We start from the raw sequence: 25,131 nt of genomic DNA on the forward strand, positions 1-25,131 counted from the left end.
CGACCGGCGCAGGCGACAGTTTTGTATGGGCGCCTATGTAAAAACGCCTGTGCTAACCACACGAGGCGATGCGCTTTTCAACAGTCGCCTGAAAATGCCTCGCCAGGCTTTTTCAGGCGACTGTTGAAAAGCGCATCGTCTCGTGTGGTTAGCACAGGCGTTTTTACATAGGCGCCCATACAAAACTGTCGCCTGCGCCGGTCGCGGCGACTGGCGCGGCGCTTTGTCGCCGCGACCGCAAACGCAGGGCTATCTCCCCGTGTGGACTAGCCCTTAAACCCAATATATAAGTGTGTCTGAGTACAAGAGCATTGTGTGTTTACATGTGGGCTGCTTTGATTTTTTTTTGCCCGGGCTGCTTTTTACTCCCAGTCCGGCCCTGCTATCCGTATACCTCTATCTGTGGGTCTGTCTTTCTATCCATGCACCTCTGTCTGTCTGTCTGTCTGTCTGTCTAGAGACCTGTATCTGTGTGTCTGTCTATTAAACATCTACAACTATTTCTATGTGTGTCTGTCTATCCATGGACCTCGGTGTCTCTCTGTCTGTCTATTTATTGATAGACCTCTGTCACTCTGTGGGTCTGTCCGTACACCTTTCTCTCTGTGGCCCAGCACTAAGCAAGATCAGTCAGCGCTTCCCCTCACTCACTAGCGCTCCCCGGATTGGCTGTTCACTTCTCGGGCTTTGAGCCGGCACAACCTACCTGGCCCTGATTGGTTGAACCAGTGTTTCGAAGCTGAAGCCGTGCCTGTCCTGTCATCGGAAAACTCATCAGTTATGTGACTTGTGCCTGCACTTTAGGAGAGAAATTCTTTCTGGCAGATTGCTGTTTTTCCTTCTCAATGTAACTGAATGTGTCTTAGTGGGACATGGGTTTTTACTATTGAGTGCTGTTCTTAGATCTACCAGGCAGCTGTTATCTTGTGTTAGGGAGCTGTTATCTGGTTACCTTCCCATTGTTCTTTTGTTTGGCTGCTGGGGGGGGAGGGAGGGTGTGATATCACTCCAACTTGCAGTACAGCAGTAAAGAGTGATTGAAGTTTATCAGAGCACAAGTCACATGATTTGGGGCAGCTGGGAAATTGACAATATATCTAGCCCCATGTCAGATTTCAAAATTGAATATAAAAAAATCTGTTTGCTCTTTTGAGAAATGGATTTCAGTGCAAAATTCTGCTGGAGCAGCACTATTAACCGATTCATTTTGAAAAAAAATTTTTTCCCATGACAGTATCCCTTTAATAATGATATGGCTGTCCTCATTCAACACATCTATGTAGAAGGCGCACAGTTCCTCCGCGCAATGCCAGCAAGTCCCTCTTTAAAGTACAGGAATCCACAGTGGCGTAACTACAACTACCGGGGGAGCATGGGGTGCGATTGGGCCAGGGCCCGCACCCCCTCAGGGCCCCCTGGTAGCTCGCGCGCTACTGACTTCTTCAGGGTTTCTGGGCGTAAGGAGGGGGCGGGGGTCCCGGCTGCACGTCCCGTGCCAGTGCCCGTCCCCCTCTAGTTACGTTACTGCTCACAACCCAGTTCAGAGCAACTAGATTTTGTCTTCTTTGAGTGCTGCAGCTCTGCATTTATTGCAGTAAAATTATTTGACCAGAAGAACACCACACTTGTACAATGCTACGCTACACAGACATGTCTTCCAAGAACTGTCTAACAGAACTTTGAGCCCTGATATTTATACCTAGAGTTATATGCAGAATAAAATCAAACAAATGCTAATGATAATTATTTTAATAAAGGAAAATACAGTAAGAATGTAACACTTCAAGATGCACTTCTGATACCATAGTTTTCAGATTGGAAATAAGATTTTTCCATTGAAAGGTAAATATAGTACAAATGTGGAAAAATTACAATTGCTTAAGTTGGTCAGTTTGTCTCAAGAGGTTTTTCATGAGGACTATCGAAAATATTCAAAATGCTGACGCTGGTCCCGTTGGTTAATTGATTGGATTTAAAACTGACTTTCCAACATGATCCACAAAAATCCCCACTTGATACCACGCTGCAAAACATTTCACTGAAACAAACCAGCAAAAAAAAGTTAAATTCTAGAAAGTGAACTTTATTATCATACATTCTTTACTGTTTTTTTCCTAATATTTTGTTTTGTACTCAAGATATTATATTGCCAATAAATGAGCAAGTCTTACAGTGATTTTATCTATTGATGCAATTTGGAGTCCTTATTTGCTGCTTTGGGTAACCCTAGAACTAAATTATGGTGAATATTCTGCTAAATCTGTAACTTTGTTATGAGCATGGGGGAGCCCTAACCAAAATAATTACACATAAAAAAATTACTCCAAATTGGCTTGATTTGAAAATGTCTGAAAACTACATGTTTGCCACCCCAATGATGTGCATGTTTTTTTGAGTCTGATACCTTCATATACTGTACAACTGAACACAGAGGGGCAAATTCACTAAGCGCCGAAGCGCCTAACGCTAGCGTGAATTCGCCAGCGTTGGGCATTTTCGTAACTTCGCTGATTCACTAACGGACGCTGGCGTAACTTTGCGAGTGTTACTTCACACCCTTACGACTGGTGAATTTGCGCAACGGATGTAACTACGCAAATTCACTAACGCGCGCATTGTTCTGAGCGCTACCTTTTACGCTAGACTTCCTTTGCCACCTCAGACCAGGCGAAGCGCAATAGAGTAGATAGGGATTGCTTCAAAAAAAGTCCCAAAATACGCTGACGTTTTTTCTTTATTATGGGTGATAGGCTGAAAACGATCAAAATTTTTTTTGGGGCTCCCCTCCTTCCCCCCTACATTTCCTAACTCATGGCAACTTAACTACACAGTGGGCACATGTGTAGGGCAAAATAAAAAATTTATTTGCTGTTTTGAAGGTTTCCCAGGCTTGTGTAGTTCTGCTACGAATACTTCCATTGGAAATTGAATTTGGCGCCTTATGCAAATTAACCATCGCTAGCTTCGCTTCGCTTGGCGAATTAACGCTAGTGCAACTTCGCAACCTTACGCTACCCCTGAGTGCAACTTCGGATTTTAGTGAATTTGCGGAGCACTAGTGAAAATACTCCTGGCGAAGCGCGGCAAAGTGGACGCCAGCACAACTACGAATCTTAGTGAAAGTCCCACACAGAATCTATCATTACATTCTGTAAATGTCTTGTGTCTAACACTATTATCTTGTTTGGTGCAAAAATTGTATCTCTTACCTATTACCCACAAAGTGTTTTCCCTGTACCGCAATTTCTCTTGTGCCCTCATGAAGCTTAACATCACCGAACAATGGTCCTGCAGTGAAAAAAAAACAAATTCTTGAATTTCAGTATAAATTCTATAATGTTTTCAAAATTAATTTAAATTAAAACTTACACATGAGAAAAATGAACTATTGAAATTTGAGTATTGTAAAAAATGAATATAAAGAAAGGCTCAATTCTGTAAAATGTAAGGATATAGGAAGTGTCCTCAGAGTTCTACAATATCTATAAAATCCGGAAACCAGCAGTGACTTTTAATATGACTAAATTTTACATTATTTCCTGTATAAATTTCATTGCTGCAGACTTCTGTGCAGTGTGAATCTGTTGGGAGATTGTCCCCTCTTCTTCAGTGGGCAAGAGGCAACATTTTCCTGGAAGTCTTTTCAGTTTGGCTCAATTCTTTAATCACACCGTCTTTATTCTTACATATAATAACAAATGACATTTAATAGCATATGCAATATTAAGGGACATTTAGGCCGATTCACTAACTTGGAGTAAGGATTCGAAGGTAAAAAACTTCGAATTTCGAAGGTTTTTTTGGACTACTTCGACCATCGAATGGGCTACTTCGACCTTCGACTACAACTATCGAAGGATTCGTAGTAATAATCGTTCTACTATTCGACCATTCGATAGTCGAAGTACTGTCTCTTTAAAAAAAACTTCGACCCCCTAGTTCGCCATCTAAAAGCTACCGAAGTCAATGTTGGCCTATGGGGAAGGTCCCCATAGGCTTGGCTAACTTTTTTTGATCGAAGAATAATCCTTCGATCGTTGGATTTAAATCCTTTGAATCGTTCGATTCGAAGGATTTTATCGTTTGATCGAAGGAATTATCCTTTGATCGTTCGATCGTACTATCTGCGCTAAATCCTTCGACTTCGATATTCGAAGTCGAAGGATTTTAATTCCTAGTCGAATATCGAGGGTTAATTAACCCTCGATATTCAACCCTTAGTGAATCGGCCCCATAATATCTGCCCAAAAGTCTACAATTTAAGAAAGAATTACATGGTATTGTCATAAAATACAATGAAAACAAAAGTATAGCGCATGTTTTTAATATTTTTGCTCTTTATTTTGTGCTTGTTTTTTTTTTGTTCTTAAAAAGAAAACCCACATGTATAACATAAGGGTAAAAACATTCCAATTTGTTTAAATTTGAGTATTATGTGACTTGCATAAGGTCCTGATACGAGAATCCAACTAGGGATCCCTGAATGCAGTAATGTAGCAGTGGGCCTTTCCCTCTCTATAGGTTTTTATATGAAAGGTAAGATTATTTGATACATACCGATTTGTCCACTTATCTCATTTAAAACCAAGTTGTTTTGTGCCACAAATGTGAGATACTGCGTCTTATGTGAAATCACAATCAAAGCATTTCTGTCCAGTGTTACAGTTAATATCTCCCCATTTAAATTCACAAACCTAGAAAAAATTTAATACAAAGCATGTCAAATATGTCATCTAGTTTAATTTGTCTATGAAGGTTTTCATTCATCTAGGTCCTAAGATCTTAGAGGGGTAAGTCTAAAGCAACTGGTTGGGTTGAAAAAAGACACACGTCCATCAAGTTAAACCTTAAGTCTATATATAACCTGCCTATCTGCTAGTTGATCCAGAGGAAGGCAAAAAGACCCATTTGAAGCTTTTCCAATTTGCCTCAAAAGGGAAAATATTCCTTTCTGACTCCAAAGGGGCAAATTTACTAAAGGGCGAAGCGGCTGTCGGCTAGCAAAAATTTGCAAGAAATCCAATGCGCAGGGACATCGGCAGTTTTCTAACAGGCACAGTTTTACACCCTTTCGCCAAGTGAATTTTCGCTCAGGTGAACGAACGTTAAGCCACAAATTCGCTAAGATGCAAATTTTGCAGAATGTTACCTCTTTCGCCAGAGTTAACTTCATCACCTTAGACCTGGCGAACTGATAAGATGAATTTACATCCTCCTTAATCTTATGTCAGCCATAAAAGTTCTAAAAAACGCTTCTTTTCATATTTTAATGCGGGATGGCCTTCAAAAGTCCTAACTATTAAAGATTTTTGTGGTTTTCCAACCATTTGAGGGGCATGACACATTTGTTTTAGGGTGGACTCATGTCTAGGGAATTAGAGACATTTGTAATAATGCCAACTTCAAGCATTTGCACCTACATCGCTAATAAAGACTTCCATTCAACGTCCCACTATATGTACCCACCCCATTCAAATTGACCTAAGCGTTTAAGTTTACTAATGAAGTTTCGCTAGTCAGAAATGGACGCTAGCTCTCACTGACGAATTAACGCTAGCGAAAATTCGCCAGCGTTCAGCTGCTGAGACACAACTTCGCATTTGAGTGAAATAGCATGGTGGTAACGAATTGTGGTGCAAAGTGTGGCCGAGCCTTCAGTGGCGAAAATTCGCCCTTTAGTGAATTTGCCCCCAAGATGACAATCAGACCAGTCCCTGGATCAACTTGTACTATGAGCTATCTTCCATAACCCTGTATTCCCTCACTTGCTAAAAAGTCATCAAATCTTTCTTAAAGCTATCTAGATGAATCCACGTTGGTTTGTGTGTTTGACACAGAATAACTAAACCCAGATAACCCACTTATCCAATTTAACACGGAAAATTGTATCATAGCCTCCCATCTAATGTAAAAGTTCATCATTTGTGAAAAATGGTGCTTTGATATGCTAATGAAAAGGCTAAACGCATATAAATGCACATAATAAATGACCACTTAAATGTAAAAATGTCTGCTTAAAAGTTTTTTCCCACCTTTACAAATATGCTTCAAGTGGTTAGTTTTAATAGCTTAATATCTAATTTATTTAGTTTTTGATGGGAGGATATATGTTATGAGTTGACTGGGTTGTTTGCTTGAATTGAGCCCCCACTAACTGACCACAGCTAATGTTTGCTCTAATTTCTTTTTTTCTGGCTGTGTGCACAAAAATCACACATCACACCATCTTTTAAAAAATTGCGTGCACATAGTGGGTAGGTCAGAATAAGTACAAAATTGTGTGTTATACATTATTCCTTTTGCACACAACAAATAGTTGTGAGATAAGGTTGATCAACTGTTTATTTATGGCAATTCAGGGAGGCTTATTTATTATATTAAATGGATTCTGTCAGGATTTTTATGTTGTAGTTTTTATTTCTATTTCTAAATTACATTGCAAATACTTCACTCTACAATATAAAATGTCATTTGTGAACAAGCAAGGGAATTTTTTTTAGTTGTGATATTGGTGTGTAGGCAGCCATCTTTGGTCATTTTGCCTGGTCATGTGCTTTCAGAAATGGCCAGCACTTTAGGATGGAACTGCCTTCTGGCAGGCTGTTTCTCCTACTCAATGTAAATAAATGTGTTGCAGTGGGACCTGGATTTTACTGTGCTGTTTTAAGATCTACCAGGCAGGTGTTATCTTGTGTTAGGGAGCTGCTATCTGGTTACCTTTCCATTGCTCTGTTATTAGGCTGCTGGGGGGGGGGAAGGGAGGGGTTGGTATCACTCCAACTTGCAGTACAGCAGCAAAGAGTGGCTGAAGTTTATCAGAGCACAAGTCACATGAATCGGGGCAGCTCGGAAACTGACAATACAGTATGTCTAAACCCCATGTCAGATTTCAAAATGAAATATAAAATAATCTGTTTGCGCTTTTCAGAAACGGATTGCAGTGCAGAATTCTGCTGGAGCAGCACTACTAACTAAAGCGTTTTGAAAAAAACATTTTTTTTCCATGACAGTATCTCTTTAAGTTGTAAATTGTAGAGTTTTTTTTTTAATTCAAATAAAACTTACCAAACTCAAATGTGTCCTTATTTTTTAAACTACTGGGAGGAGGGCGTCATTCTTCCACTGTATTGAGCACTTGTAAGGCCCCATCTAGAATATGCCGTACAGTTTTGGTCTCCATCACTCAAACAGGATATTACTGAATTAGAGAGGGTACAGAGAAGGGCAACTAAACTGGTAAAAGGTATGGAAAATCTTAGCTATGAGGAAAGACTGGCCAAGTTGGGGATGTTCACGCTGGAGAAGAGGCGCTTAAGGGGTGATATGATGACTTTGTATAAATATATAAGGGGATCATATAATAATCTCTCTAATGCTTTATTTACCAGTAGGTCTTTCCAGCTGACACAAGGTCACCCATTCCAATTAGAAGAAAAGAGGTTCCGCCTAAATATTCGGAAGGGGTTTTTTACAGTGAGAGTTGTGAAGATGTGGAATTCTCTCCCTGAATCAGTGGTACAGGCTTGATACATTAGATAGCTTTAAGAAGGGGTTGGATGGCTTTTTAGCAAGTAAGGGAATACAGGGTTACGGGTAATAGCTCATAGTCCAAGTTGATCCAGGGTCTAGTCCGATTGCCGTTTTGGAGTCAGGAAAGAATTTTTCCCCCTCTAAGGCAAATTGGAGAGGCTTCAGATGGGTTTTTTGCCTTCCTCTGGATCAACTGGCAGATAGGTAGTTAATAATAAAAAAATAAAAAAAGGTTGAACTCGATGGACGTGTCTTTTTTCAACCTTACTTACTATGTTACTATGTTACTATGTTACTATGTTACTATGTATGTATAAGACTTGGTTGAATAAAAACATAAAGAAAAAAAGAGCTTGAATGCATCAACTTTGTATTCTACTCATCATTTTCAGTGGGGTTTTAAAGATCTAAAAATTTGAATCAGAACATTGATAAATCAGCCTCTTGTATCGAAAGCTATAGAAAATTGTCACTGTGCTTAGAGTTATTCATTTTATAATGTCCCTTTAATACAGCTGATCTAAGGGACAGCTACCAAAAATGCATTGCTGTACTGCATACGGCATGCCACCAGAAATTAACATTAAAAGAATTACAATTTATTTTACAAAAACCTAATATATTTTATTTGTAAGCTCTGGTAATTAAAATGGAGATCCACCATTGTTTCCAAATTTTGGGCTGAAAAATTACCTCTCTGCCTTAATCCCACCAAAACATGGAATATAATAATATAGTTACCCATCCTCTTGAAAAGAAGAAGTCCACAGATATGTTTTTACATCTTCATCATGAGTTACTGTAATGTTTTCCACTGAAACATCCACTGTTAAGTTACTCTTCTTATTTATAATACCAAATCTGTTAAACCTATTCTCTTTTGTCATTACACCATTGAGGATAATACCTTTGAACAGTTAGACACAGAAAAGAAAATCACTTTATTTGGTTATTAGAAACATATTTATTTAAATACACTTTGGAAATGTTATTTGAGGAATCATCACACAGCTTTGGGTGTCATTAGAAGTCTATACTGCAGACCAGTTAAATGAAATGAAAAATCTTAAATTATTGAATGCATAATTTCTCTGAATGCTCATCTGAGCACTTTTGCAATCTATATTATTTTTTTCTAGTCTTCAATACATTAGTAATTTTAAACTGCTAATATAATGAAACTGAAATGATGTGCCACTGGGTGATCCGTCTAGAGGGCCTAACAGTCAGAAGGATATATAAAAAAGAATGGAAATAGTACAGAAGAAAGTATAGTAGAGATGTTTTTCTACTTTTTTTCTAAGCAGAACACCATAAGAAAGCTCCTCTTCTTCTACTGACATTTTCTCACCAACTGTCAGCCAAGTCAGAAGAACTGACCAGTAGATGGTGCGGCTAATATCTTGAAAAGTAAAATATATTACATTTCAAAAATATCAAAAAAGGTAAGTGGCCATCTAACATAGAGCTTGAAAGAGGAAATTACACCAGTTTAGCCAATTTAGCTGCAGTATGTTGGTCTAGATTAGAAGCTGAATTCCTGGATCCTTGTAAACATGCTTTTTAACAAAAATTTTTATTAAAGGTTGAAATTTTAGTGATTTTAGAGGTTTTTGAACTCACAAACTCTAAACCCATGATTGTCATTGAATTTATTAAAAGATCCAAATCTAAAAAGTGCAAACTAATAAAATGCTGAACAATGCACAAAAAAATACAAATAAATCTAAAGGTGGCCATACACGGGCAGATAATGCTGCCAATATCGGTCGTTTAGACCAATTTGACAACTAATCTGCCCGTGTATGGAGGCTTCCGACAGATCATTCCGATCAATATCTGGACATGATATAGATCTTGAAGGATTGATTTTTCTCCCAACTGACCCGTCGGAGGCCATTGCGCTCGTCGTAATCCGATCGTTCGGCCATAGGGCCGAACGTTCAGATTACCCCAGATATAGCCCTGCCATTAGTGGCATATCGGTGAAAAGATACGCTCATTTGGCAATGTTGCCAAACAAGCGGATCTTATAGTGTATGGCCACCTTAAAACCTTTAAAAGTTAAAGTTTATTGGCCAACTCTTGTGAAAAAACCACCCAAAAGCCTCAACAATACTGATTGGATTACAAATGGTCCAATAGGATCAGCGAAGCTCCCACTGACTTGACAACATTTACTTAGCGAAGTTTGGTATTAAAGGGCATGTAAAGGCAAAAAAATAAAATCCCATTTTTACTTTAATGGAAAAAAAACCTATTTCCATTATGTGTACCGTTTTTATAACCTGACTGTATGCAGTGAAATTCTCCCATCATTTACTGCAGTGGATAGGAATTGTCAGACGGTCCCTAACTGCTCTGCAGGGAAACAATCATACTTATGAACAGCAGGGGGAGCACCTGCCTTACTTCCCAGCCATGCAGAACTCAAGCAGCTTTGTTTGTTTCCCTGTAGAGCAGTCGGTCACTGTGTAGATATTTATATTGGATTTTATTTTTGCCTTTACATTCCCTTTACTGTTCCAACTCCAGCTGCAGGGACAAAGATCATGTAGCCAGATTTAACAGATAAAGTGGAATTCTATTTGGAGGATTATTTTGCTGCAGCCACTGGTTCTGCAGAGTTGGAAAAAGAACTATAAAACCCACATTAGATTACATGACAACACAGGACCCAGTGCAGTCTGCATATCCTGATTATTAATCAGTCTTGTTGTATCGGCTTCTGGCAGATATTATTTGACTTTTGCTGTTTTGATAATTTATGATGATACCTAAGCAACCCAGACCACACTGAGCATGTGCACAGTCTTAGTCTTGCAAAGATATTTAACAAAGTTACAAGATGGTGACCCCCTGTGGCCAACTTTGAAAGTATAAATTATTTGTTTGATTAGGCTTGTGGTGCAGTTAGTTCATGTTTATGTGTAGTATACAAAATACAGCATTTCTAGCCTTATTCTATTTTAGACTTTACTTCCCCTTTAAAGGTTTTCGTGGTTTATTCACTTAATACTTAATACACTTATTCACTTAATACATTTTACACTTACAAAAATTGCAATCCGATTGTTAGCAAGGGGGCCCCTCACTATGAATATAAAAGTTCCTACCTGCTTTTTCATCATGTAGCAAATTCAAAATATCATTTTGTGCATCAGAAATTTCAAGACACATGTTCCAAGAAGAATATATCATGGTAATTTGTGGATCGACAATGGGAGATGCTGAAAGCCAATAAAATACAGCATGAGTGCATTAGCCCCTACCCAGCATAGAATACAACAGGTCATTGTTACCCCATTTATTCTTCAGCAGTAAAGGCATTTCATGGTTTGATTATAAAGTGCTATGGAAACAAAAGTAGCCCTTGTCACGGGGCCTGAAAATGATACAGTAAGCTGAGAACTATTAATTTTTTCCATTGTTGTCAAAGGAAAACAACCTTTCAAATAGGTAACTGAAATTGGTAATTGCAGAAAAACATTCCATCTAAATGGACATTGCTTGGGTGCTGTTGTGCAGAAATAACATTTGATTATCTTTTTGCTGGAGTTTTAGTTAGGGAGGCAGAGTAAGGCAAGTTGTGTGGGAGCATTGGTAAAGAAGAAGGTTTGTGGTATTATGCTTGTACAAGTATGGATGCAGCAATGCTTTAATTGTCTGTAGCAATCCTTCTGCTATATTTGTGCAAACGATCTATTGTCTGCTGTTGTCTTACTGGCATGTCTGGAGTTAATATGCTCATTATCCAATTACTGCAGTGAACTGACTAGCATGTCTGGGGTTTCTCGGTAGTGAACATTCCGACATAGCTCAGTATAATCTCTGTAGTGAACATTCCAACATAGCTCAGTAATTATGGCCAAAGGAAATAGAATAGCATTTTTTTTACTGCGCTATGTGCAGTGCATTTTTAAAGTCCCCAAGCTTCACTTTTGCCTCAGTCCTGATCATCTGTATACATGAGCACTGGCAGCTGGGGGTGGGCAACAGTGGATGTATTTATTTGTTTGGTGGGGCCCTGAGGTGAGGTTCACTGGTGGGCTCTGATTCCAACACTGAATACATAATACTCCATAATGTTCATGTTTCCATATTAGGTTTCAGACCAGCTGGGCTATTTCCCTATAGTCCCCCATAGATTTGAGTTTTTGAAAATATAATTCAAATTAGTATTTTTATGCAACCTTGATAAATCAGCACCTACGTGTGTTTTAACCAATGTCTGGCCAAGTCAATCGGATGCCCTAGGCAACCCGGCTGACTACCTTGCCCCCCGCCGAGTAAGCACGAGTGTGCATGCGCGGAAAAGCACAAGCGAATGCGCAAGCACAGAGGAACGTGCAACACTGGTCCGAACTAGGGGAAGGTGTTAGAAGAGGTACATGCCTGACGCCGCTCTACCTCCTGCCTACACCTAGTTCACTAGGCAATTCTCAGTATTGTCTATGGCATGGTATATTTTAGGCAGTTTGTAGCCACAAGTAGCTACTACTAGTAGCTCCATGTGTTTTCACAGTTAAAGTTACATACATAATTACTGTACATACATAGTTAGATCAGGTTGAAAAAAGACCATCAAGTCCATCAAGTTCAACTCCTCCAAATGAAACCCAGCATCCACTAACTATAGAGTTTAGTATCACAATAGCCTTGGATATTTTGTCTGTCCAAGAAATCATTCAAGTCATTCTTAAAGGCATTAACAGAATCGGCCATCACAAAACCATCCGGCAATGCATTCCACAACCTCACTGTGAAGCACCTACGTTGCTTCAAATGAAAGTTCTTTTCCTCTAGTCTGAAGGGGTGGCCTTGGGTGTGGTGATTCTCTTTATGAGTAAAAAGGTCCCCTGCTGTTTCTCTATAATGTCCTCCAATATACTTGTCAAGTGCAATCATGTCTTTTTCCAGAGAAAACAACCCCAACCTTGACAGTCTCCCCTTATAATTTAAGTCCTCCATCCCTCTAACCAGTTTAGTTGCACTTAGTCTCTGCACTCTCTCCAGCTCATGTATATCCCTCTTAAGGACTGGAGTCCAAAACTGCACTGCATACTCCAAGTGAGGCCTTACCAGGGACCCATCATGAGGCAAAATTATGTTTTCATCCCTTGAGTTAATGCCCTTTTTTATGCAAGACAGAACTTTATTTGCTTTAGTAGCCACAAAATAACACTGCCCAGAATTAGACAACTTGTTACACACACAAAAACCCCTAGATCCTTTATCAAGGGTCACATTTTTGATTCATGGGAGTTTTATAAAAAAATCGGCTCGAAAACTCGATTTGAGTTTTTTCTTCAAAAAAAACTTGAATGTCAGGAAGGCTGCAAACATCACCAAATTGACCTGACCCTTTGACTAATACAGCAATCCGGCAGGTTTCAGATGGCGAATAGTCGAATTAGAGTTCTTAAAGGGCCAGAGTATGATAAATCTAAAAAATCGAATTCTAATTTTTTAAAAACTCAAATCGAATTTGGATAACTCCCTAGTCGAATTTGACAGTTTTGGCCATAAAAAAACCTCGGAAATTCGATCATTGACAAATCTGCCCCCTAGGTGTATAACTTGCATTTATATTATTTTTGCGAAAGTGCATATTCTTGCATTTATCAACGTTGAACCTCATTTTCCAGTTTGCTGCCCAGTTTTCCAATTTAGTCAAATCACTCTGCAAAGTGGCAGCATCCTGCATGGAACCTATAGTTCTGCACAATTACATTACTTTCAATGCCCACCTCCAGGTCATTAATAAACAAGTTATAAAGCAAGAGACCTAGTACAGACCCCTGCAGTACTACCACCATTCTTTGTAGTCTATCTTTTAGCCAGTTCTCTATCCAGGTACAAATATTATGTTCTAGGCCAACATTCCTTAATACAACCAGTAACCTTCTGTGTGGCACTGTATCAAATGCTTTAGCAAAGTCTAATAATTTTCAGAGCATGCAATTAACTCTAGCTCTCCAAATATACCTGACAAACTCTGTACATTTGCCAGCATACAGCGAAGGTTACTACTTTTCCTTTTGTAATTTACAACACCTATTACCGGGTAATAAGGACTTTCAGTGGTTTGCCCCAAGCAACACTTGAATGTTGCTGCTCATAGATTTACGGATGCATAGTAGGATGCTAAATGCAAATAATCATGTGTAATTAATGTTTCATACTTTGCACCCTGTCCTTTGCTTAGCACCTATAGGTACAGGCCTTTGCACCTAAGAGACAGCAAAGATGTTGGTCTTTCCGATGAATACAATGCTGCTTGCATTAGGTAGTGTATTTTGGTAGTGGAATCCTGGTGGGTCCACACCCTTTTATGGGCTGGGGTGGAATGTAGGCGTCTACTATCCTGCCCCCTATCATGTGTCATAAATAGTGATGGGTGAATATGTGAAAAAAATTTGCAAAACGTTTACTTTAATCATTGTCGTCGGCGTCGATTTCGTCCGTTGCTTCGAAAAAATTCGCTAGTGAAAATTCACTGGCGTCAAAGTTTTTTGACGCTGGCGAATTTTCACCAGCGATTTTTTTTTGGGGCAAATTCTCGAATTTATTCGCCGGCAGCGAAACACACAAATTCACTGCAAATTCGCCCCAGGCGAATACATTTGCCCATCATTAATCATAAAGACACACAACTTAGGGATTCAGAGCAAGAGGACTGGTACACGGGGTTTCATACACAATCCCAGTATTATGAGTAAAGATATTGGCCTGCCCCATGGACATATGAGAGTAAGTGTAAATGTTGGGAGGTAGTACAGAATCCCTGCACTTCTGCAGCAGTTCCCTGTAATGGAACAGGCACAGAGCCTTACAGTGCTGTAAGCCGTTACCTAGCAACCAGCTGCACCGTGATCTCAGTGCTGCAGGAAGTTACACAACAGCCTGGGAGTGGCCAGCCAAGAGAGGAAGCAGGAAGGCCTGGCAGAGAGACAAGCCACGAGGCGGAGAGAGAAAGTGGTCGGGGAGCTGCCGGTGGGCCCAGAGAGCTGGAAGGCTCCAGCAAAAGCTGTCATTGGGATCAGGCTGGTACAGTGAATCCAGAAACTGTGCCTGGAGATACAGTGAGTGTGAGAGGAGTCTTGGCTGGAGGAATCAGCATATGCAGGGGATTCCCATCTGAGTATCTAAAAAGGCAGGAGTTGCTCTACATGTCCACAAGTGCTTGACTCGTCTGAAGAGTGATTGTTACATAGTTACATAGTTACATAGTTAAATTGGGTTGAAAAAAGACAAAGTCCATCAAGTTCAACCCCTCCAAATGAAAACCCAGCATCCATACACACACCCCTCCCTACTTTTAATTAAAATTCTATATACCCATACCTATATTAACTATAGAGTTTAGTATCACAATAGCCTTTAATATTATGTCTGTCCAAAAAATCATCCAAGCCATTCTTAAAGGCATTAACTGAATCAGCCATCACAACATCACCCGGCAGTGCATTCCACAACCTCACTGTCCTGACTGTGAAGAACCCTCTACGTTGCTTCAAATGAAAGTTCTTTTCTTCTAGTCTAAAGGGGTGGCCTCTGGTACGGTGATCCACTTTATGGGTAAAAAGGTCCCCTGCCATTTGTCTATAATGTCCTCTAATGTACTTGTAAAGTGTAATCATGTCCCCTCGCAAGCGCCTTTTTTCCAGAGAAAACAACCCCAACCTTGACAGTCTACCCTCATAATTTAAGTCTTCCGTCCCTCTAACCAATTTAGTTGCACGTCTCTGCACTCTCTCCAGCTCATTTATATCCCTCTTAAGGACTGGAGTCCAAAACTGAACTGCATACTCCAGATGAGGCCTTACCAGGGACCTATAAAGAGGCATAATTATGTTTTCATCCCTTGAGTTAATGCCCTTTTTTATGCAAGACAGAACTTTATTTGCTTTAGTAGCCACAGAATGACACTGCCCAGAATTAGACAACGTGTTATCTACAAAGACCCCTAGATCCTTTTCATTTAAGGAAACTCCCAACACATTGCCATTTAGTGTATAACTTGCATTTATATTATTTTTGCCAAAGTGCATAACCTTGCATTTATCAACATTGAACCTCATTTTCCAGTTTGCTGCCCAGTTTTCCAGTTTAGACAGATCACTTTGCAAAGTGGCAGCATCCTGCATGGAACCTATAGCTCTGCACAATTTAGTATCATCTGCAAAAATAGAAACAGTACTTTCAATGCCCACCTCCAGGTCATTAATAAACAAGTTGAAAAGCAAGGGACCTAGTACAGAGCCCTGTGGTACTCCACTAACAACACTGGTCCAATTAGAAAATGTTCCATTTACCACCACTCTTTGTAGTCTATCTTTTAGCCAGTTCGCTATCCAGGTACAAATACTATGTTCCAGGCCAACATTCCTTAATTTAACCAGTAACCTTTTGTGTGGCACTGTATCAAATGCTTTAGCAAAGTCTAAGTAAATCACATCCACTGCCATCCCAGAATCGTAAAGTATCCTAATAGACTGGAATGTGAGTATTTGACTTATCCATAGCAAAGGAGCGCTCGAAGATTACAGAGACTGTTTGTGGGACTGAGTTAATGGACTTTCATTCTTTTAGATAGTTTGCGCCTGCCAAGTTAATCAGTAAGGCCCTATTGCCATCTGTTAGGAGTGCTGTTTGTATTGGCTGCCTTTTTACATTTATTTTAGATAAACGTTTATTTAGCTTACTAAATTCTGTGTGTGAATTATTACTGTTTTCCTAGTGCAGTACCAGATCTAGGGATGCCACCTGTCCAGTTTTGAAGGGCTGCCCGGGTCAAAACTTCCTGCCCGGATTTCCAAATAAGGAAAACCGGGCAGGATTCCCCATGATTGACATGGCGATCGGCGGATCGCCCCGTCCACTGACGGCGCGGCCTCGCCCCTCTATGTCACTGTCCCGCCCTCTATGTTCAGGCCCCGCCCTCCTGCCCAGTCTCCACCATTTAGAAAGGTGGCAACGCTAACTGGATCCCTCTAGGTGGAGGCACTGTGTTAGTAAGTACCAGGTACCCAGTTTCTCCCAATACCACTGTGGAGTGGCTCAGGTTTGTCCCGTTCCATCAGGTAAGCGCCACACGTAGGGGCAAATTTACTTACTTCCGAAGTTGCGCCAGCATTGGCTTCACCACACTTCGCCAGGCGAAGTTTCGACAGGGCGCCACTAATTCACTAAAATCCGAAGTTACGCTCATGGAGGCGAAAGGTAGCGAAGTTAATTTGTAGCGTTAATTCGTCAAGCAAAGCGAAGTTACGCTAGCAATGCGTAATTTGCATATGGCGCCAAGTTAAAGTACAATGGACATATATGTAGCAGCAAATACATTACACTACACAAGCCTGGAAAAGCTTCAAAAAATTTAATAGAGTTGTTATTTTGCCCTATACATGTGCCCACTGTATAGTTTAGGTGCCATATGTTAGGAAATGTAGGAGGGTACCTCCAAAAAAATTTACGATCTTTTTCAGCCTATCACCCTTAAAAAAGTAAAAGACGCCAGAGTTTTTTGGGACTTTGAAAAAATTTAAACTTTTTTTGAAACAATCCTTATCTACTCTATTGCACTTCGCCTGGTCTGAGGTGGCGAAGGCAAGTCTGACGCAAGATTAGTGAAATTAAATCAGTAAAATGCGCAAGTCAGTGAATTAGCGTAGTTACGTCCCTTCGCCATAGTGCAACTTCGCCTGGCGTAAGGGTGCAAAGTAGCGCTAGTGTAGGTCCACTTCGCTAGCGAATTTACGCCAGCACCCGTTAGTAAATCCACAAAGTAACGAAATGACATCACGCTGGCGAATTTTCGCTAGTGTTAGCCACTTCGCCCTTTAGTAAATTTGCCCCGTGGAGTCTAACACCAACAGATGGGGTGTTGAAAGGGTTACATAATCTAAAAATCAATGGGGAATGTAATTTACGTCATGAATGTGCAAAAAGTAGCAGAAATAGGAAAAATCTACTTGTCACAATGTCAAATTTTTCATCAAACAGTTTCAATGCATATAGGTTTTATCTTTTATGTAGAGTTTTTCCATTAGGTTTAAGTGGCAAGCTTTTTATGCCAAAGCTGTTTGTCATAGATACAGTCAATAAACCTCAAGTGTTATTAAAACAAATAAAAAAACACCAAAGCAAAAATGAAAAAGCCAAATTGTTGGTACTTACGTTTAAATACTTGTGATGGAATGTGCGTTGCCAGTATTCCTAAAAATGTTTTAAAAAGAAATTAGCCATCAATTTATATTTGAAGGTCTTGCAATTATTCTGGATATACTGATGGCTAACCTGGTGGGTCCAGTCCCTTATAGACCCCAGCTAAGTTCTATTCATTAGCATTCATAAATTACAAATTTATTTAAAGGGTAAGTCAACCCCAATATAAAGCATTGGTAAAGAAGAAGGTTTGTGGTATTATGCTTGTACAAGTATGGATGCAGCAATGCTTTTAATTGTCTGTAGCAATCCTTCTGCTATATTTGTGCAAACTATCTATTGTCTGCTGTTGTCTTACTGGCATGTCTGGAGTTAATATGCTCATTATCCAATTACTGCAGTGAACTGAATAGCATGTCTGGGGTTTCTCTGTAGTGAACATTCTGACATAGCTCGGTATAATCTCTGTAGTGAACATTCCAACATAGCTCAGTAATTATGGCCAAAGGAAATAGCCTAGCAGTTTTTTTTACTGCGCTATATGCAGTGCATTTTTAAAGTCCCCAAACTTCACTTTTGCCTCAGTCCTGCTCATCTGTATACATGAGCACTGGCAGCTGGGGGTGGGCAACAGTGGGTGTATTTATTTGTTTGGTGGGGCCCTGAGGTGAGGTTCACTGGTGGGCTCTGATTCCAACACTGAATACATAATACTCCATAATGTTCATGTTTCCATATTAGGTTTCAGACCAGCTGGGCTACTTCCCTATAGTCCCCCATAGATTTGAGTTTTTGAAAATATAATTCAAATTTGTATTTTTATGCAACCTTGATAAATCAGCACATACATGTGTTTTAACCAGTGTCTGGCCAAGTAAATCGGATGCCCTAGGCAACCCAGCTGACTACCTCGCCCCCCGCCGAGTAAGCACGAGTGTGCATAAGCGGAAAAGCACAAGCGCCGGGGATGCGAGAATGCACAAGCACAGAGGAACGTGCAACACTGGTCCGAACTAGGGGAAGGTGTTAGAAGAGGTACATGCCTGACGCCGCTCTACCTCCTGCCTACACCTAGTTCACTAGGCAATTCTCAGTATTGTCTATGGCATGGTATATTTTAGGCAGTTTGTAGCCACAAGTAGCTATTACTAGTAGCTCCATGTGTTTTCACAGTTAAAGTTACATACATAGTTACTGTACATACATAGTTAGATCAGGTTGAAAAAAGACCATCAAGTCCATCAAGTTCAACTCCTCCAAATGAAACCCAGCATCCACTAACTATAGAGTTTAGTATCACAATAGCCTTGGATATTTTGTCTGTCCAAGAAATCATTCAAGTCATTCTTAAAGGCATTAACAGAATCGGCCATCACAAAACCATCCGGCAATGCATTCCACAACCTCACTGTGAAGCACCTACGTTGCTTCAAATGAAAGTTCTTTTCCTCTAGTCTGAAGGGGTGGCCTTGGGTGTGGTGATTCTCTTTATGAGTAAAAAGGTCCCCTGCTGTTTCTCTATAATGTCCTCCAATATACTTGTCAAGTGCAATCATGTCTTTTTCCAGAGAAAACAACCCCAACCTTGACAGTCTCCCCTTATAATTTAAGTCCTCCATCCCTCTAACCAATTTAGTTGCACTTAGTCTCTGCACTCTCTCCAGCTCATGTATATCCCTCTTAAGGACTGGAGTCCAAAACTGCACTGCATACTCCAGATGAGGCCTTACCAGGGACCCATCATGAGGCAAAATTATGTTTTCATCCCTTGAGTTAATGCCCTTTTTTATGCAAGACAGAACTTTATTTGCTTTAGTAGCCACAAAATAACACTGCCCAGAATTAGACAACTTGTTACACACACAAAAACCCCTAGATCCTTTATCAAGGGTCACATTTTTGATTCATGGGAGTTTTATAAAAAAATCGGCTCGAAAACTCGATTTGAGTTTTTTCTTAAAAAAAAACTTGAATGTCAGGAAGGCTGCAAACATCACCAAATTGACCTGACCCTTTGACTTATACAGCAATCCGGCAGGTTTCAGATGGCGAATAGTCGAATTAGAGTTCTTAAAGGGCCAGAGTATGATAAATCTAAAAAATCGAATTCTAATTTTTTAAAAAACTCAAATCGAATTTGGATAACTCCCTAGTCGAATTTGACAGTTTTGGCCATAAAAAAACCTCGGAAATTCGATCATTGACAAATCTGCCCCTAGGTGTATAACTTGCATTTATATTATTTTTGCGAAAGTGCATATTCTTGCATTTATCAACGTTGAACCTCATTTTCCAGTTTGCTGCCCAGTTTTCCAATTTAGTCAAATCACTCTGCAAAGTGGCAGCATCCTGCATGGAACCTATAGTTCTGCACAATTACATTACTTTCAATGCCCACCTCCAGGTCATTAATAAACAAGTTATAAAGCAAGAGACCTAGTACAGACCCCTGCAGTACTCCACTAACAACACTGGTCCAATTAGAAAATGTTCCACTCTTTACCACCATTCTTTGTAGTCTATCTTTTAGCCAGTTCTCTATCCAGGTACAAATATTATGTTCTAGGCCAACATTCCTTAATACAACCAGTAACCTTCTGTGTGGCACTGTATCAAATGCTTTAGCAAAGTCTAATAATTTTCAGAGCATGCAATTAACTCTAGCTCTCCAAATATACCTGACAAACTCTGTACATTTGCCAGCATACAGCGAAGGTTACTACTTTTCCTTTTGTAATTTACAACACCTATTACCGGGTAATAAGGACTTTCAGTGGTTTGCCCCAAGCAACACTTGAATGTTGCTGCTCATAGATTTACGGATGCATAGTAGGATGCTAAATGCAAATAATCATGTGTAATTAATGTTTCATACTTTGCACCCTGTCCTTTGCTTAGCACCTATAGGTACAGGCCTTTGCACCTAAGAGACAGCAAAGATGTTGGTCTTTCCGATGAATACAATGCTGCTTGCATTAGGTAGTGTATTTTGGTAGTGGAATCCTGGTGGGTCCACACCCTTTTATGGGCTGGGGTGGAATGTAGGCGTCTACTATCCTGCCCCCTATCATGTGTCATAAATAGTGATGGGTGAATATGTGAAAAAAATTTGAAAAACGTTTACTTTAATCATTGTCGTCGGCGTCGATTTCGTCCGTTGCTTCGAAAAAATTCGCTAGTGAAAATTCACTGGCGTCAAAGTTTTTTGACGCTGGCGAATTTTCACCAGCGATTTTTTTTTGGGGCAAATTCTCGAATTTATTCGCCGGCAGCGAAACACACAAATTCACTGCAAATTCACCCCAGGCGAATACATTTGCCCATCATTAATCATAAAGACACACAACTTAGGGATTCAGAGCAAGAGGACTGGTACACGGGGTTTCATACACAATCCCAGTATTATGAGTAAAGATATTGGCCTGCCCCATGGACCTATGAGAGTAAGTGTAAATGTTGGGAGGTAGTACAGAATCCCTGCACTTCTGCAGCAGTTCCCTGTAATGGAACAGGCACAGAGCCTTACAGTGCTGTAAGCCGTTACCTAGCAACCAGCTGCACCGTGATCTCAGTGCTGCAGGAAGTTACACAACAGCCTGGGAGTGGCCAGCCAAGAGAGGAAGCAGGAAGGCCTGGCAGAGAGACAAGCCACGAGGCGGAGAGAGAAAGTGGTCGGGGAGCTGCCGGTGGGCCCAGAGAGCTGGAAGGCTCCAGCAAAAGCTGTCATTGGGATCAGGCTGGTACAGTGAATCCAGAAACTGTGCCTGGAGATACAGTGAGTGTGAGAGGAGTCTTGGCTGGAGGAATCAGCATATGCAGGGGATTCCCATCTGAGTATCTAAAAAGGCAGGAGTTGCTCTACATGTCCACAAGTGCTTGACTCGTCTGAAGAGTGATTGTAAAGTATCCTAATAGACTGGAATGTGAGTATTTGACTTATCCATAGCAAAGGAGCGCTCGAAGATTACAGAGACTGTTTGTGGGACTGAGTTAATGGACTTTCATTCTTTTAGATAGTTTGCGCCTGCCAAGTTAATCAGTAAGGCCCTATTGCCATCTGTTAGGAGTGCTGTTTGTATTGGCTGCCTTTTTACATTTATTTTAGATAAACGTTTATTTAGCTTACTAAATTCTGTGTGTGAATTATTACTGTTTTCCTAGTGCAGTACCAGATCTAGGGTTGCCACCTGTCCGGTTTTGAAGGGCTGCCCGGGTCAAAACTTCCTGCCCGGATTTCCAAATAAGGAAAACCGGGCAGGATTCCCCATGATTGACATGGCGATCGGCGAGGCCGCCCCGTCCACTGACGGGGCGGCCTCGCCCCTCTATGTCACTGTCCCGCCCTCTATGTTCAGGCCCCGCCCTCCTGCCCAGTCTCCACCATTTAGAAAGGTGGCAACGCTAACTGGATCCCTCTAGGTGGAGGGACTGTGTTAGTAAGTACCAGGTACCCAGTTTCTCCCAATACCACTGTGGAGTGGCTCAGGTTTGTCCCGTTCCATCAGGTAAGCGCCACACGTAGGGGCAAATTTACTTACTTCCGAAGTTGCGCCAGCATTGGCTTCACCACACTTCGCCAGGCGAAGTTTCGACAGGGCGCCACTAATTCACTAAAATCCGAAGTTACGCTCATGGAGGCGAAAGGTAGCGAAGTTAATTTGTAGCGTTAATTCGTCAAGCAAAGCGAATGCGTAATTTGCATATGGCGCCAAGTTAAAGTACAATGGACATATATGTAGCAGCAAATACATTACACTACACAAGCCTGGAAAAGCTTCAAAAAATTTAATAGAGTTGTTATTTTGCCCTATACATGTGCCCACTGTATAGTTTAGGTGCCATATGTTAGGAAATGTAGGAGGGTACCTCCAAAAAAATTTACGATCTTTTTCAGCCTATCACCCTTAAAAAAGTAAAAGACGCCAGAGTTTTTTGGGACTTTGAAAAAATTTAAACTTTTTTTGAAACAATCCTTATCTACTCTATTGCACTTCGCCTGGTCTGAGGTGGCGAAGGCAAGTCTGACGCAAGATTAGTGAAATTAAATCAGTAAAATGCGCAAGTCAGTGAATTAGCGTAGTTACGTCCCTTCACCATAGTGCAACTTCGCCTGGCGTAAGGGTGCAAAGTAGCGCTAGTGTAGGTCCACTTCGCTAGCGAATTTACGCCAGCACCCGTTAGTAAATCCACAAAGTAACGAAATGACATCACGCTGGCGAATTTTCGCTAGTGTTAGCCACTTCGCCCTTTAGTAAATTTGCCCCGTGGAGTCTAACACCGACAGATGGGGTGTTGAAAGGGTTACATAATCTAAAAATCAATGGGGAATGTAATTTACGTCATGAATGTGCAAAAAGTAGCAGAAATAGGAAAAATCTACTTGTCACAATGTCAAATTTTTCATCAAACAGTTTCAATGCATATAGATTTTATCTTTTATGTAGAGTTTTTCCATTAGGTTTAAGTGGCAAGCTTTTTATGCCAAAGCTGTTTGTCATAGATACAGTCAATAAACCTCAAGTGTTATTAAAACAAATAAAAAAATACCAAAGCAAAAATGAAAAAGCCAAATTGTTGGTACTTACGTTTAAATACTTGTGATGGAATGTGCGTTGCCAGTATTCCTAAAAATGTTTTATAAAGAAATTAGCCATCAATTTATATTTGAAGGTCTTGCAATTATTCTGGATATACTGATGGCTAACCTGGTGGGTCCAGTCCCTTATAGACCCCAGCTAAGTTCTATTCATTAGCATTCATAAATTACAAATTTATTTAAAGGGTAAGTCAACCCCAAAATAAACATTTGCCTAATAAAAGAAAACATCATTCAAAGCAACTTTCTCACATGCATTTATTAAAAATTCTCAGTGCTTTAAAGTTGTTCATAAAAAACACTTGCTATTGAAAGCAGCATTTGCTACTAGTTTGCTACTAGTTACCTTAAGGGGTTATTTATCAAAATCCGAAAAGTTCTCACTATTTTCTGAAAACTACTCCGACCAAATCCGCACAGATTTCCCCTCTCCCTTATTTATCAATAAACTTTCACAAATTTTTCTTGTGCGGGAAAAGTCACGATAAAAACATTTAAAAAAAATCAGAATCAGAAAAATGAGAAACTCAGTGCAACTCCAATTGTTAACAGGACATCTGCCATTGAGTTTTACATGTCCTTAGCAGGTCTGAGTTGGCTTACTTTTTTCATCTGACTTATAACACCATTGGACTTTAATAAATCCAGGGGAAAAAAATCATTTTTTTTTCCAAAGAAATTGTATTTTCCTCTTTAAAAGTTCAACCAGAAAAAAATTGGAGCTTAATAATTAACCCCCTTAAACAATGTTACAAAAGTCATGGAGGCTTGTTTATTAAAGGTCTTAGAGGTTTTTTAAACCATGACTTAACTCTCAAACTATAAAAACCACAAATGTGATTGAATTTATTAAAAGATCCAAGTATAAAAAGTACGAAGAAAAAGATGCAGCAAAACCTCTAAAAAGTTGCGTTTTTCAGACAAATTCTAGCGAAAAAATTTTAACAAAAAAATCTTAAAGGGATGGGGAAAAATGTTCCAGCAGAATTCTGCACTGAAATCTATTTCTCAAAAGAGCAAACAGATTTTTGAATATTTCATTTTGAATCTGACATGGGCTAGACATATTGTCAGTTTCCCAGATGCCCACAGTCATGTGACTCTGATGCTCTGATAAACTTCAGTCACTCTTTACTGCAGTACTGCAAGTTGGAGTAATATCACCCCCTCCCTTTCCCCCCGCCCAGCAGCAACAGAACAATGGGAAGGTAACCAGATAACAGCTCCCTAACACAAGATAACAACTGCCTGGTAGATCTAAGAACAGCACTCAATAGTAAAATTCAGGTCCCACTGTGACACATTCAGTTACATTGAGTAGGAGAAACAACAGCCTGCCAGAAAGCAGTTCCATCCTAAAGTGCTGGCACTTTCTGAAAGCACATGACCAGGCAAAATGACCTGAGATGGCGCCTACATACCAATATTACAACTAAAAAATACACTTGCTGGTTCAGGAATTAAATTTTAAATGGTAGAGTGAATCATTTGCAGTGTAAACAGTGTAATTTAGAAATAAAAACAACATCATAAAAATCACAACTGAATCCTTTTAAGAGGCAAGCTTTCTATACCAAAGCTGTTTGTCATATATACAATCAATAAAACCTTACGTGTTATTAAAACATATGAAAAAAACACCATAGCAAAAATGAAAAAGCCAAATTGTTGGTACTTACGCATATTTACATGTGATTGAATGTGCTTGGCCAGTATAGGTTGAAAGTGATCTAAAAATGTTTAATAAAGAAATTAGCCACCAAATGATCTTTGAGGGTCTTGCAATTATCCTGGTTATACTGATGGGTATCCTGGTGGGTCCCGACCCTAATAGCTAA

The 25,131-nt window shown here is 40.0% G+C and overlaps 1 protein-coding gene across 3 annotated transcripts in view; it reads right to left on the reverse strand.

The window, feature by feature from the left end:
• Positions 1-1,734: 1,734 nt before the first annotated feature.
• The window catches only part of itih4.S (inter-alpha-trypsin inhibitor heavy chain family member 4 S homeolog), a 50,456-nt gene continuing 27,059 nt past the window's right edge, over positions 1,735-25,131 (reverse strand). Inside the window, exons 19-26 of one of the 3 annotated variants that reach the window (XM_041561697.1) lie at positions 24,973-25,023; positions 23,283-23,321; positions 17,710-17,748; positions 10,647-10,760; positions 8,272-8,437; positions 4,558-4,694; positions 3,210-3,288; positions 1,735-2,038 (exon numbers count right to left, since the gene is read on the reverse strand). In XM_041561697.1, coding sequence (XP_041417631.1) covers positions 1,888-2,038; positions 3,210-3,288; positions 4,558-4,694; positions 8,272-8,437; positions 10,647-10,760; positions 17,710-17,748; positions 23,283-23,321; positions 24,973-25,023 — 776 coding nt within the window. In that variant the 3' untranslated portion in view covers positions 1,735-1,887. The remainder of the gene's footprint in view (positions 2,039-3,209; positions 3,289-4,557; positions 4,695-8,271; positions 8,438-10,646; positions 10,761-17,709; positions 17,749-23,282; positions 23,322-24,972; positions 25,024-25,131) is intronic. The other 2 variants (XM_041561699.1, XM_041561698.1) reach the window with 2 other exon arrangements.

This window comes from Xenopus laevis, chromosome 4S (genome assembly GCF_017654675.1).
Source record: "Xenopus laevis strain J_2021 chromosome 4S, Xenopus_laevis_v10.1, whole genome shotgun sequence".
Taxonomy (NCBI): Eukaryota; Metazoa; Chordata; class Amphibia; order Anura; family Pipidae; genus Xenopus; species Xenopus laevis.